General features: G+C 28.2%; 2 protein-coding genes across 2 annotated transcripts; both read right to left on the bottom strand.

The window, feature by feature from the left end:
• Positions 1 to 7972: 7972 nt before the first annotated feature.
• On the bottom strand, positions 7973 to 8311 carry LOC124929354. The gene has a single exon (XM_047469700.1). It carries the CDS (start codon positions 8309 to 8311, stop codon positions 7973 to 7975), a length of 339 nt encoding a protein of 112 aa, XP_047325656.1.
• Positions 8312 to 10527: 2216 nt separating this feature from the next.
• LOC124915606 lies at positions 10528 to 12948 on the bottom strand. Its single transcript, XM_047456367.1, has 2 exons — positions 11715 to 12948; positions 10528 to 10914 (listed from the first exon to the last, which is right to left on the bottom strand). The coding sequence occupies exons 1-2, from the start codon at positions 12791 to 12793 to the stop codon at positions 10671 to 10673; spliced, it is 1323 nt and encodes a 440-aa protein (XP_047312323.1). The 5' UTR covers positions 12794 to 12948; the 3' UTR covers positions 10528 to 10670.
• Between the last annotated feature and the right edge of the window lie 2555 nt (positions 12949 to 15503).

Raw genomic sequence — 15503 nt, 5'->3', positions numbered from 1 at the left:
TTTGTTGAGCTGGGAAATCGTTTGTCTTTAAGGATCTGTCTTTGAAGGGTATACTTGTCATTTCATTTGTAATTTTCATTTTGTTGTTGTCTAATTTATTTAATATGGTATGCAATTTGTGTATTTTTGTGTATGCAAAGTTATAATATGTTCAATGTTGTCTTTTTATGAACTCCTTGATGGTTATAATATTAAAGTATTATTTTTATCTATTTTATCAGTTAACTATAAAGATAGTTTTGAAGACTAAAAAATATAATCTCAAATACGTCACTCTGCATCAACTTCACAATATAAGTTAATTTTTTAATTTTTTTTCAATAATTTCGATTTGTTCTATAAAATAATCTATTTTTATGAAGGTGGTTCAAAACCCACAAATATACCATTAATTTTGAATATATAAAACTAAATTTGACATTGATAGCTAGAGAAACTACCACAAGACATCACAAGTTGTGAATTTGAGAATTCAATATCATTTTCAATAAATATATATATATATATATATATATATATGTGAGAAAATAATTTAAATGTGGAAAATTTATTCTAAAGGAATTTAGTACTGTTTTTTATTTTCATGAAACAAGATAACGAGAAATTTGAAATTAATCGTCATTTGATTTATATTTAGACTAACATTCAATCATCTAATTATATATTTTATAAATTATTTAATTTATTAATTAAAATATTTTTTATTTTATTTTTATAAATTTTAAATAAAACCATTATATTAATTCAAATAATTATAAACTCAAATAACATTATAGTTTTTGTACGAAGCAAAGTTTAATTATAAAACTCCACTATAACCAACATCAAACAATTTCTAATAGAATATCCATATATAAGGAACAAATACTTATATTTATGTCTTCTAAGTATGATGGTAAATTGTTAAGAGTGGAACCTAGTAAATTGTTGAATGTCTAAGGAATTTTAATTTTAGGTTGTCAGATATTAGGAGCAAGTTAAGGGTGTGTATATTATAGCAAAACTCAATTTATTATAGATTAAAAAATATACATTTATATATTTAGAAAAAATATTATTTTAAAAAAATCTATGCTATTTTAATAAATATACATTGATAAATCATTTTTTCTGTCCACACTAAAAAAAATATTATTTTTATATTTTAATATATGACAAAAATCTTTAATTTAAAAAAAAAATCAATTATTTCATTATTTTGTTTCTCTAATCATGGAAAATTGGACAAAACCTACGTTAATCTAATCGTTTTATTTATAAAAAAATTTAAGTCCACACTAATTCAAATTTCTGTATCCGACGTTGAATAAATATGTAATAATTTATATTGTATTATGAGTTTTGAGTTTGAACCACACTACATAATAACATGGTTTAATAAATATGATACAAATTATAATGTTATGTACATATAATATATATTTTTAAGTAATTTATATAATGGTTAAGGATATTATTATATTCTTCCATATACAAATTCAAGGGTTTAATTTATTATATCTTTCTTATCCTTGTTTAAAACAGCCTGCCGGTTTGTCAATGAAGTATATTGAGGAATTTGAAAAAGTGGCCAAACAAGTAAACAACAATTCATGCCAACCTCAAAGAAAGCAAAACATATACCCCATTGAGTGAACTTTAATTAGTCTCTACCAAACATACCAACACTTGGAAATTCCAAACATGGTAAGTCCACTTTTTGACTCAATACTTCATTACTTTAATAGTGCCACATTTCCCCCCCTAAAATAGGATAAGTTTCAAATTAAAATAAGAAGTATTAGACAGCACATAACATGTGCATATAATACAAACAAAACAAAGGTTGGAAACAATAACAAAATCAACAACATGGACTAAACAAACATATATATATATACAAATGAAAAAGTTTACAAATATGTTGGTAATCTTTATCTCTTATAATTACACATATAATTGTTTACAATTCAATTGAACCAATAATTTAATAAATACACTACATTAATTAAAGAAAAACAATAAATTCTTTTATTTTGCTTCGAGACATGTGATTATCATAGTTTTATTGTTTTTCGTTTGTCCGAACTTAAATTTAGACTAACTTTAACTTTATAATAGTCTTCATTTGATTTTTCTTCACAAAGAACCAAGAAAAATTGATATTGTTTACAAAGACGCAAATAACAAAATTATGATTATGATTCGGTGTTTTGTTACACTTGAGAAAGAGCTTAAACATTTTGTCTATAGTGCACATCTAAAAGAATGTTTATATTCTAAATTTTTGACCATTTTAGAAAATGTGATGTTTACATTTAATTTTATAAGTTCATTAAATCCCTAAATAATAGCATGCACTTAAATGTATCTTTCATGTCCGTCCAACCATGCATTTGTATTATCAAGTTCCTAGCATGATCCTAGGTATGGCCATATTACAAGTATGACATAAATCAGTAAGGAAAAATATTTGGAGCAAAGTCACTTGATCTCCCTAAAAAAATATAAATGATTGTCAAATTCAAGCAATGAAAGTGCACTAACTTATTGATTCAAATGTACCACCAGTTTTACAATTTTCAAATTCGACTTAGAGCTCAATTGTTTTGTTATATGAGGTTTAAAAATTAGATCAATTGGACTATTGGAATGCTTCTAAACCACTTAACCAAGATTCATTAATTAAAAATCACCTCAAATGATTGACACAAAAATGTTAATTCAATTTGACATTTTTCAAATTTGACTCGAGAACAAATGTTCATATTAAATTGGCCCAAGTCATCATAAAAATTCAGCTCAATTGGACCATTGGAAGTTGAATAAATGGTTTAGCCAACATACTGCATTTTAGGGTCATTCACGACTTAGTTGAATAAATGGTTTAGCCAACATACTGCATTTTAGGGTCATTCACGACTTCAAACCTAGTCAGGATCTTGCTGAGCAAAACGTCTCGAACTAAATATCACTTGGGGTTGCATGTTCCGGGATCCCTGTCTCCCTAAAACTATTTTTAAAATGACTGTTTTGACTCCTCCATTTAGAGAGGATAGGGATCCCGGATCCTATCCCACGAAACATGAACCCTCAAGATTTACTCGTGCTCAATTATTCTCCTATACATGAGGAGCTTGTTTGGTTTGTGTTATTTAAGTAACTTGATCCAAAAAAACATCATCTCATTTCCCTTCTCATCCATCACATCATTCAATTTATTAACCAAAATACAAAAACACATTTTATTTTAAATTATTATTTTTTATTTTACCATTATATATTAATATATTTTAAGTTTTTTTTTAAAAAAAAAAACAAAAAAACTACCAATCAGAACACAAAGTTTTAGAGCATTTTGTGTTAGATATATTTATTCTTATCTTGTTTTAGTCTAGATTATCTAATAGTTTTCTTTAGTCATGATCTATAATCTTCAATATTATATTAGTGTTTAACTAGACAAAACAAGATTAATGATTCTCTATGTTAATAAGTCGATATGATAAGTTAAGCGGAAGCGTACATGATGTCATTGCCCAAAGTTTTTGAATTACCACAGGTTGAATCTTCCAATTCTATAGACCGTCTCTCTTGCTTCTCTCTAACGATGGAGGTTATGAGAAAATAAAACTAACATCTATGAATCGGGGACCACAACCCTATTTATATATTCATTTATTTATTATTTAATTCATCATAAATATTAAATAAATATCCGGTTTCTACACATAATAAACTGTACCATACTAATAACAAAACATGACTTAGCCCAATAACCAAAATACTTTAGTGGATCACTTTATCAATTGGGTTCTGAATAAATAATAGCCCAAACACATTATTTATATATATTAGTCCAATAAATCTAACAATCTCCCACTTGGACAATATATGTAATTAAATGTGTTCATCTTTATGCGCAAATAATGTAGCTATCATACTTTAAAGTCACTCTAAATCAATCTCGTCCATTAATTATATAAACATTGGACCAAAGAGGTTTTAATTACATTAGTTCGTAATTCAACCCATCAATGATCACGAATATCAGTATAACTAAATTACATAGATCATAGTATGGGTGTGTAGCATAGAAATGACATCTAATGTGATCATGAATCATGTTAACTTCTAACTGGTCCCTAATGAGATCAAAGTTTTCAAAAAAACAGAGTGTAACAAAAATTCTTTATTATCCATAAACTGCAGTAATCAATAAGTCTGTGTTACATATATATAGAAGCAAACTCCCACTAAAACTGAATATCTTTAAATGATATAACACCCATTCGAGCAGTATGCTCCACAAAGACCTTAGGTGGTAGTCCCTTAGTTAACGGATCCGCAATCATAGAGTTTGTACCAATATGTTCTATATATAAATGACCACTCTGAACTCTTTTTTAACAACTAGGAATTTGATGTCAATGTGTTTTGACTTGGTTGAACTCCTATTGTTGTTTGAATACATGACTGCTGACTTATTGTCACAAAATAATTTTAATGGTCTTTCAATTCCTTCCACAATTTTCAGTCCAGTGACAAAATTCTGCAACCACATTCCATGATTAGATGCCTCATGACATGCTATAAATTCAACGGCTATAGTAGAGGAAGCTATGAGTGTTTGTTTAACACTCTTCCATGAGATTGCTCCTCCAGCAAGCATGAAGATATAACCTGAAGTGGATCTCCGACTGTCTTGGCATCCAGCAAAATTCGAGTCTAAATATTCAACGATCTCCAGTTGGTCCGATTTCTTATATGTGAGCATGAAATCTTTAGTTCTTTTTAAATACCGCATAACCCGCTTGATTGCTATCCAATGATCCATACCAGGGTTACTCAGATACTGCCCAACATTCCGACAATGTATGCCAAATCTGGTTGAGTACAAACTTGTGCATACATCAAACTCCCTACTGCAGATGCATAAGGGATTTTCTGTATTTCTTTAATTTCAAGATCATTCTTAGGGCATTGTTGAAGACAAAATTTGTCTCCTTTAACAACGGGGGTAATTCCTGATTTACATTCCTGCATGCCATATCTCTTTAGTACATTCTCAATGTAGCTCTTTTGTGACAATCCAAGTATACCTCGAGAACGGTCTCGATGTATCTGAATTCCTAATATAAAAGAGGCATCACCAAGATCTTTCATTTCAAACTTAGTTGAAAGGAATCTTTTAGTTTCATGTAGTAAGCCTGTATCATTGCTAGCGAGCAATATATCATCAAAATATAAAATCAGAAAAATATGTCTACTCCCACAAAACTTGTGGTATACACAATCATCAATTACATTACTCTCAAAACCAAATGAGGTAATAATTTCATGAAATTTGTGATACCATTGACGAGAAGCTTGCTTGAGACCATATATGGATTTCTTTAGTTTACAAACCATTTTGTTTGGTTCTCCCACCACAAAATTTTCTAGTTGGTTCATAAAAATTGTTTCATCAATGTTATCATTTAGAAACGCAGTCTTAACATCCATTTGGTGCAGCTCAAGATTAAAATGCGCCACTAATACCATGATCGTTCTAAAAGAGTCTTTTGTCGAAACAGGGGAAAAGGTTTCTGTAAAATTAGTACATTCCCTCTGAGTGAAACCTTTTGCAACAAGACGTGCCTTATATCTTTCTACATCACCCTTTGAATCCCTTTTGGTTTTAAATATCCATTTACAACCAATAGATTTCGCACCTTCGGGTAATGAGACTAGATCCCAAACGTCATTGTCTTTCATGGACTTAATTTCTTCATTCATGGAAATAACCCATTTATGAGAATTAGAACTATGCATTTCTTGATGTAAGTTGATAGGATCATCTTCCATCATTTCAATGCTATCCTCATGTTCTTGGAGAAATATAATATAGTCATCTGATATAGCATTTCTCCTTTCTCTCGTGGATCTCCGTAATGGCATTTGTTCTTGAGGTGGTTGAGTTTGTTCTTCAGGAATGTTTACCTCATTTTCAATGGGAAGATTTGTATTAATGTCTTGAAATTCTGGAATTGCTTCTTGATTAATATCATAAATAAATTCATGATTATCATCAGTAGCAATTGTAGGAATATGAACAAATTCCTCTTCAAATACAAATTCTTTAGTATTTCTCCCCTCAAACTCAATATTCTCAAAGAACACTGCATTTCCCGTCTCAAAAATAGTTCTGTTCGTGGGAATACAAAACTTATAACCCCTTGATTTCTCAGAATATTCAATAAAGTAAAACCTAACTGTTTTGGAGTCCAATTTCTTTTCATTTGGCTTATAAGGCCTTGCTTCTGCTGGACATCCCCAAATATAAAAATGCTTTAAGACTGGCTTTTTACCGGTCCAAAGCTCATAAGGAGTTTTAGTTGTTGCTTTAGTTGGAACTCTATTGAGAATATATGCTGCAGTCTTTATTGCTTCTCCCCAGAGAGATTCCGGTAAAGTAGAATGAGAAATCATGCTTCTTACCATATCTTTAAGAGTTCTATTTCGTCTCTCAGATACACCATTCATGCGAGGAGAACCTGGAATAGTGTATTGAGGTATAATTCCACATTCCTCTAGGAATTTAGCAAATGGTCCTGGACGTTATTCTCCGGATCCATCATATCGACCATAGTATTCACCACCACAGTCAGATCTGACAAATTTTATTCTTTTACCAAGCTGATTTTCTACTTCAGCTTTGTATGCCTTAAACACGTCCAGTGCTTGGGACTTTTCACTAATTAGATAAAGATAGCCATATCTTGAATAATCGTCTATGAACAAAATAAAATATCGTTGACCATTCCAAGAGACCGTAGGGAATGACCCACAAATATCAGTATGTATGAGTTCTAAGACGTCTGTAGTTCTATTGGCACCCAATTTTCTTACATTTGTTTGCTTTCCCTTAATACATCCAACACAAACTTCAAAATTGGAAAAATCAATGGAATAAAGAATTCCATCACTTACAAGTCTTTCAATTCTGTGTTTAGATATATGACCTAAACGATTGTGCCAAATTGATGCAGAATTCTCAATTGTTAATTTTCTTTTAGTACCGCGTGTACTTGTATGCAAAGTTTCATTATATGAGGCAACCGTAGCAAGTAAATATAGATTATCATAAACCGACAAAAAACCAGTTGCAATAATACTTGAATTTAAAGAAAGACTAAACTAACTATTCCCAAATTAACAACAAAAACCAAATTTGTCCAAAACAGAAATAGAAATCAAATTCCGTCTAAATGACGGTACAATAAAAGTGTCTTTCAAATCCAAATAAGAACTAGTTCTTAATAATAATCTAAAGTTCCCAATAGCCTCAACTTCAACTGATTTGCCATCGCCCACAAATAGGAATCTTTCATCATTACTTGGCTTTCGGCAGCTCAGGCAACCCTACATAGAAACACTAATGTGAGTAGTAGCACCAGAATCTACCCACCAAGTGTTACTCGGTATTGAAGTTAAATTAACCTCAGAGCAAACTAAAGTAAGAATGTCACCTTTCTTTGCACGCCACGCATGATATTTGGTGCAGTCCCTCTTCATGTGTGTGGAATGCCGACAAAAGAAACAACTAAATTCCTCATTTTCTTTAGTTTGTTGTTTCTTTTGTGCGGGACCACCAACAGCTTCTTTAAGGTTCTTCCTTTTATTTCTTTGATCCCTGAAGTTATTTTTCAAAGTCAGATGAGCACTTTCAGTCCGATCTTGCTTCAATCTCTCTTCCTCTTGCACACAATATGAAATGAGCTCATTAAGAGTCCATTTCTCCTTCTGACAGTTATAACTTACCTTAAACTGGTTAAATTGTGCAGGAAGAGAGATCAAAACTAAATGCACGAGCAGTTCATCAGAAAGCTCTAACTTTAGTGCTTTTAGTTTTGAAGCAATGTGAGACATTTCCATAATGTACTCCCTTATATTTCCTTTTCCTTTATATTTCATTGAGGTTAAGCTCGCTAGAAGCGTGCTAGTTTCAGCCTTATCGTTTTTTTGCAAAACGTTTCTCAATTTCCTTAATGAATTCCTTAGCATCAGTAACTTCAGAGATATCACCCCGAAATGTTTCTGGAATTCCTCGCTTGATGATCATTAAACACATGCGATTTGATCTATCCCATTTTTCAAGGTCCCGTTTTTCATCAAGTGTACCCTCATCTGTAATAGTGGGACGATCAATCCGAAGCGCAAGGTCTAAATCCATACAACCGAGGATAATCAGAACATTTTCTTTCCAGTCCTTAAAGTTGTTTCCATTCAGTATAAGAATCAAATTAACATTGACAGATATTGAAGAAGCGGAAGCATTAACTGAAATCATAAACACATATTTTATCCAAATATAATTAGTATTTATATTAAGATTTGTCCATCAAAAAAAAAATTTATCTGGCACAACGTTAAAAGTTAGTCTTTTGATGTAAATCTTAACTTATAAATGATAATATAGTGTTATGATCAAATATTGACAATAAATAATGTCAAACAATAAATCTATCTTTGGACCGAAATATTGTTCACAGAAATATCAAATAATTGTCACATATTTATCATTACATGTGTATATTTAATTCGGCCCGACAATATTGATCTTCCTTTGGGCCGGCGATACAATATCCGCATGAATTAAAAGTATACTATCATTTAAAATTCTTAACAAATTAATCTTAACAAGAGAGGATACTTTGGTAACATGTTGTTTTAATTAATTGTTAATAATAATAAACTCCTTCAATCTTAATATAATCTTAATTCTTTAATTTCTAATAACCTTTTGGTGTGGTTTAACTTTATATCATCAAAATAATTAAAAGTTCTTTAATGATATATTATATTTTTAATAATCAATATAAAATATATGAGTAAAAAAAAATAACTGTCACTTACATATTTAATGTAAATATAAAATACTTAAAATTGTTTATCCGACTTTTCAAATTATATATATATATATAATAATAAATATATAATAATTTTAATCTTTATTTGTTTACTTTATTTATTATAATAAAATAAATAATAAACCTTTTCAAATTCTATATATATATATATATATATATTTAAATAAAAAAATATATAAATAACATAATAATAATAATAATATTTAGTCTTAATTACTTTATTTTATTAATAGCAAAGGAAGTAAACTAGGAACTCAAAAGTCAGTAAGTCAGTGTAAAGAAATCTTGTCTTAATATTAAAAGATTAATAATTTCTTCATAACAAAATCTTAAGATCAACAAATTAATAATTTCTTCCTAACATAATCTTAAGATCAACAGATCAACGATTTCTTCATATCACAATCTTAGTATTAACAGATCAAAAATGTATTCATATCATAATCTTAACATCAACAGATCAACATAGAGATTTGGTCTGATACCAATTGTTAGAAATATTTATTCTTATCTTGTTTTAGTCTGAATTATCTAATAGTTTTCTTTAGTCATGATCTATAATCTTCAACATTATATTAGTGTTTAACTAGACAAAACAAAATTAATGATTCTCTATGTTAATAAGTCGATATGATAAGTTAAGCGGAAGCGTACCTGATGTCATTGCCCAAAGTTTTTGAGTTACCACAGGTTGGATCTTCCAATTCTATAGACCGTCTCTCTTGCTTCTCTCTAACGATGGAGGCTATGAGAAAATGAAACTGACATCTATGAATCGGGGACCACAACCCTATTTATATTTTCATTTATTTATTATTTAATCCATCATAAATATTAAATAAAATCCGATTTCTATACATAATAAACTGTACCATACTAATAACCAAACATGACTTAGCCCAATAACCAAAATACTTTAGTGGATCACTTTATCAATTGGGTTCTGAATAAATAATAGCCCAAACACATTATTTATATATATAAGTTCAATAAATCTAACATTTTGATCATTGGAATTAACCTAAATCAAATTAGCCAAAGTTCAACAAATTTAAGTCTAAAAATATGAATGTTAGTGTTTTGGTCATTTTTTAGATTTTTATGTTTTGAAGTTAGGTTTATTCAAGTATTTTGATTATGATTTTAGGATCATACAACATTAATCAAATTTAGAATAGGTGATTGTATTTGTAGCCTAGGGACACATTTTCTTACCCAACCCGTTTTATAAAAATACATTAACAAGTCTAAAACCTTCTAATAAATCAATTAACCTATACCTTACTATTTTTTATAAAAAGAAAAATTAGCTCTATCTGAGGGCTAATAGTAGTAATACCGAGAATACCAATGTGATGAAATTTGTTGTAGAAGGCAACAAACACCACTTATAAATCCCAAAAGTAATTGTTGAAATAATTGCAGTTAAATACTAACATTAAAGCTCCTAACAAATGCGTCAATCTTGGTGTAAATATGTCATCCAAAGATGAATACTCCGAATAGTTCTATTTTAAAACTTGATTTCATTACAAACTTACTTATAATGTTTATATGTCACAACTAACACAACCATTACTAGTCACATACACCTGAATTTTATCATAGTTTCTTTTTATAGATGACCCAATCTTGCAGCAAAAGCTAAATTATTTAAAAAAAAAACTCATTTGACAACATTAAAATAGTTTAGATCCTTAAGAAATGATAATTTACAATTTATTTTTGGATTTCAAGATCAATTATTTGTCATCTTAAACAATTTAATGGTTTTAATTGTCATTGAAGTTGTGGAGATTGATCGGTTGGATTACAAGTTTCCTCACCGCCAGTACTCCATAAAAAATGGGCATAAATAGCAGCATAATTGGAATTGGTAGGAGATGCTGAGACTGCCGCTGAATAAGTTTGCTCGGCTGCGGAAATGTCATTCCTTGCATGCCACAAAAAGTTTGCATATTTGTTTAGTGCTTCTGCATCCAATGGTGTTACATTCGACGCCTTTTTGAAAAATACTTCAGCTCTGTAAAATGTACAAAATATATACTCTTTAAATCTACCATTATTCTGAAAAATTGTAAGTTAATTTTTTTTAATAAAAATCTAAAATGACATCTATCAGTCACTTAAACTTAAGACATTTTTAAGGGGAATTGAACCTTTAACATTTGAACCCTTAGGAATCACTCTTACTCTTCACACTTAAGTTATTTAATGGGGTGTAAAATCAATTTTTTTTTTCTATTGTTGAGCCATAAATAAGTTATTTAGTTTGTTTGCTTATAATAAAAGAAAAGAACATAAATTATTTATAGAAATTAGTATTTTTAAATTATAAAAAGTAAAATAATGATTAAATTATTAACATTTAAAAATAATCTCCACTCGATAAAAACATAGGCATTGTTTCTTTTGATTTTTTTAAAATAATTATATTTAAACATTATTTTATCTTTTATCTAATCAATTAATTCATCAATTAAAATATTAAAATATTTTTATTTCACTTTTATAAAAAAAATATTTTATAATCATATATATTAGTATCTACATAAAATATTTAAAAAAAATTACTTTAACTCAAAATCCAAATATAATATCATTTACACTCATAAAACTCAATTATTAAATTTATTAATCAAAACATTAAAATATATTTTATTTTATAATTATATATTAATAAATTCTAAATTATTCTATAAAACAATTAATACTCCAAAAATCACAAACAATCAAAAATTTTTTAATTTTAAATATAATTAAATGATTAATAATTCAAAAAACTATTAGTTATCTAATTATTCTTAAAGAAAGTAGTTTTACCTGTCAAAATCTCGCGCCACTAGGTAAAGAAACTGACCAAAGTTTGCAAGAAGCATTGAATTATTCGGGTCTCCAGCCAAACCCGTCTGATACATCATCTCCGTCACAAAATAATCCACATAATCGTCTTCCTCCACCACCGCCGTCACCGGCGCCACCAACCACCGCAAATTCTCATCTTCCAAACCACCCTTCATTCTCGTAGCTTCATCCACAATCGAACCCCACAACAAATCTTCATCCATCAAATTAACCCTTTGTAAGTAATTCCTCCCCACCGCCGCCGAACTATCATCATCCGCATCTCTCGCCGTCGCCGGACGGAATTTCCCTCCACCTCCGTTACTTCCCCCGGTTGAAGAAACAGAGAATGTTTTAACCAACGATGAATCGAATCTCCCATGCTGTTGCTGTTGTTGTTGTTGTTGTTGTTCTACGGCCGGCGGCGGGGATATTAACGAAGGCATAGACATAGAATAAACGCTGTAATTGGCGAGTAAAAGCATTAAGGATACCATTAGAGTTGGTGTATTAGAGAATACTTGTGTAAAAAGCCAGACAAATGAATCGTGCATTTCTCTCTGTACGCAATCGATTATTCCTTGAAGATTTTCGTATGATTGTTTTTCTCTCATTTGTATAGAGAAACTCTGAAGTTCACGGATTATAAAAACCATTGAAGAAAATGCTTTCTTCATCGAACAATAAGCTGATTCACTTACTTGTTTAACTCCCTGTTTCCATTGATTCTTCTTTTTTATAATCCGTAAAGAGAAAGGAATATCAACACTGTTCGCCTTTAGTTCCATGTTCGCCCTTAAGATCTCTTCTCTCCATTTCGGTAAATGATCATTAATATCCGAATCGAACTGATCACTAAATCTGAATTCAGTCAAATGGGTATTCTTCTTCTTCTTGAATTCATCGTCGAAAATTGAATCCAAGTTTGTAAAAGATCTGGATTTACACTGCACATTTAGGGTTTTACTTTTACCCATGACCCAGATATCTCTAGAACTCCGGCGATTGAACGAAGGAGATGATCGGAAAGTCGGCAGCCAGTGAATTTGCACTTCCATTTTTTCTCTGGAATTAGATAGATCCAAGCTAATCTGGAGATTAAGTCAAGAATCCATGAAAGGAGTGCTAGTTTGGGAGCTAGTCAAAGGTATAGAAACTTTCTTCCTCCAAACATGGTATATTAGTATTGCTGCCTGAAATGGGAAAGTAATTTCATTTATATTTATTTTAAGACAAAAAAAAATGAGAAATTAAATAAAGGATCTAATTAGAGGTTGTAGGAAAAGATCTCCCAATAAAATCTAGGGAGATCAGTCTTGTTTGCCTTATCCACATATGAATGGCCTACATGTTTTCAAATTATATATCTCTCTGATTTTTTATTTTACATTTCAAATTATCAACATGATATTTTATGTTCATCAGATATTATGTTCACTTAAATTATCCTTCTTTTTATTATTTTAATATTTAAATTATTAATTAAAATATCAAACAAAATTTTATTTATATAATACTATCTCAAACCATCTCAATTGATAATGTGGGTTATTTAAGATGTAATTAAGGGTAATTATTTTTAAAAGGGAAAATTTATTTTAAAAAATATTAATATATAATAATAATTTAAAATATAAAATATTTTAGTATTTTAATTAATAAATTTAATAATATAATAAAATAATATTTAAATAAATTGAAAATTTAGTTCAATACTTATTATAGGATCATTATTTTATTTTTTATTTATATTGATGATTTAATTTATTAATTAAAATATTAAAATATATTTATTTTAAATTATTATTTTTTATTTTATTATTATATATTAATATTTTTTTAACTTTTAAAAAAAAATATTTTTAAATCAATGACTATAATAACTTTTTATACATCCTGAAGTTATTTAAATAATCCATTTAAAAAGCTTAATAATACTTATTCTATCCTAATATCACATCCATTAATATAATCAATCATTGGATGATTTACAATTCACAATAATATATTTTTTAAATAGTTTACAACTAACATTGATTTCAATTATGTCCTTAAAGTTTTTTTTAAATAATTTTAAAAAATAATAAATTTTATTATTATTTTTATTAATTACATCATTTAATTTATTACCAAAATATTTGTTATTTTCTTTAAAAAAATATTATTTTATCATTATATATTATTATCAGCTTATTTAAATATTATGATACTTACATATCTATTATTTTCATTGAAATGTCAATTTTGAGGACTAATTTTTTATTTTATTAAGTTTTTATTGTGCTATCTTTTTATATAACTAATTTAATTTTAATTTAAAAATTAAATAATATTATTTCTCAATTAATTGTTTAATATTTAATTATTAAGAGTGGTTTAAAATGTATTTAGTCTTGAAGTTTGCACTTAAAAATGAATTATCTCATTTATGCGCAAAAGTTTTTACAAAGATACTTAAGATTCAAAATTATATGTTGGTTGTTATCATTTTTAATCTTTCTTTATTAGTTGATTTATTTTTTCGACAAAAATTACAAATCTTTTATTATTAAAAAAAATTATTGTGAACTCAATAAATAATTTCACTTTTAAAAGAAACAAAAAAATATACATTCTAACAGCTAATTTTATATCATAAAAATAATTATTAAATACAATTGTAAAAATAATTAAATTAAAAAATACTAGAACTCAAACCATACAAAATAAAAAATAAATTACATTTATAAAAGAAAATTAAACCACTGAAACTTAAAACCTTATGAACAAAATCAGAGATAAATTTTGACATTACTAGTAATAAGCATTATACAGGTTTTCAAAATAAATAATAAGCATTATACTTTGCTTTTATTAAAAAATCAATATTGAGAATTTGAAATTAGTACTTTTTTTCTGGACATCAATGACTATATTATGAAAACATATTTTTTAAAACAAAATTGTATAAGAATATATTTTATTGAGAAAATCATATTTTAGAAATTGTTATCAAACTATTCTGTGTAAAATAATTTGACACCTACTTGTGGTTAATAATTAATTTGATTTTGTTTTATTTCAATTTTTATTTAAAGAATTTAGCATGTTGGTTTCAAGTACAAATACAGGGTAGGGTGCATACAAAAGATAAAAATCAATAAAAATGTTTAATTCATTTTATTTAATAAATGTAACTAATAATAGTTGTAATTTGATGTGTTAATAAATTTTTATATTTTCTTCTCTAGTTTTACAATAGCAAAATGTTATCATTTAAAAATTGAGAAGGAAAATGTACCATCATAATGGGAAATTTGATAAAATGTCCTGCTAATAGTCTTAATTCTAAAAAAGGCCTGCGCCTAATAATGTTTGCAAAATGGGTCTTTTTTTCCTACGAAAAGTCTGTAATACCCCTCGCGCGTCTGTTTTACCGCTCAATTATGAGAAATGTCATTCACGCATTTTCATCTAAAAAACGTGAGTTGATTAACGCGTTTTAGATGAAAATGCGTGAATGATATATTTCTCGCATTTAATATTTATTGCATTTGGTATATTTCTCGCATTTGATGTATTTCTCGCATTTGGTATATTTCTCGCATTTTGTAGGAAATGAATATACCAAATTTTGGTGACCATAATCTCCAGCCATATGTTTTCAACTCATCTGCATTTTGGCATATGTGTCTCATGGAATATCACAACCAAACATTCAAGCCTATCACAAATTTTAGCTCATGGAGTCTCATAGAGTATCACAACCAAATATTGGCAGAAAAATGG

The sequence above is a fragment of the Impatiens glandulifera genome, chromosome 1 (genome assembly GCF_907164915.1).
Source record: "Impatiens glandulifera chromosome 1, dImpGla2.1, whole genome shotgun sequence".
Taxonomy (NCBI): Eukaryota; Viridiplantae; Streptophyta; class Magnoliopsida; order Ericales; family Balsaminaceae; genus Impatiens; species Impatiens glandulifera.
Note: the sequence above shows the minus strand (reverse complement) of the source record. Positions and strands in the feature narration are given on the sequence as shown.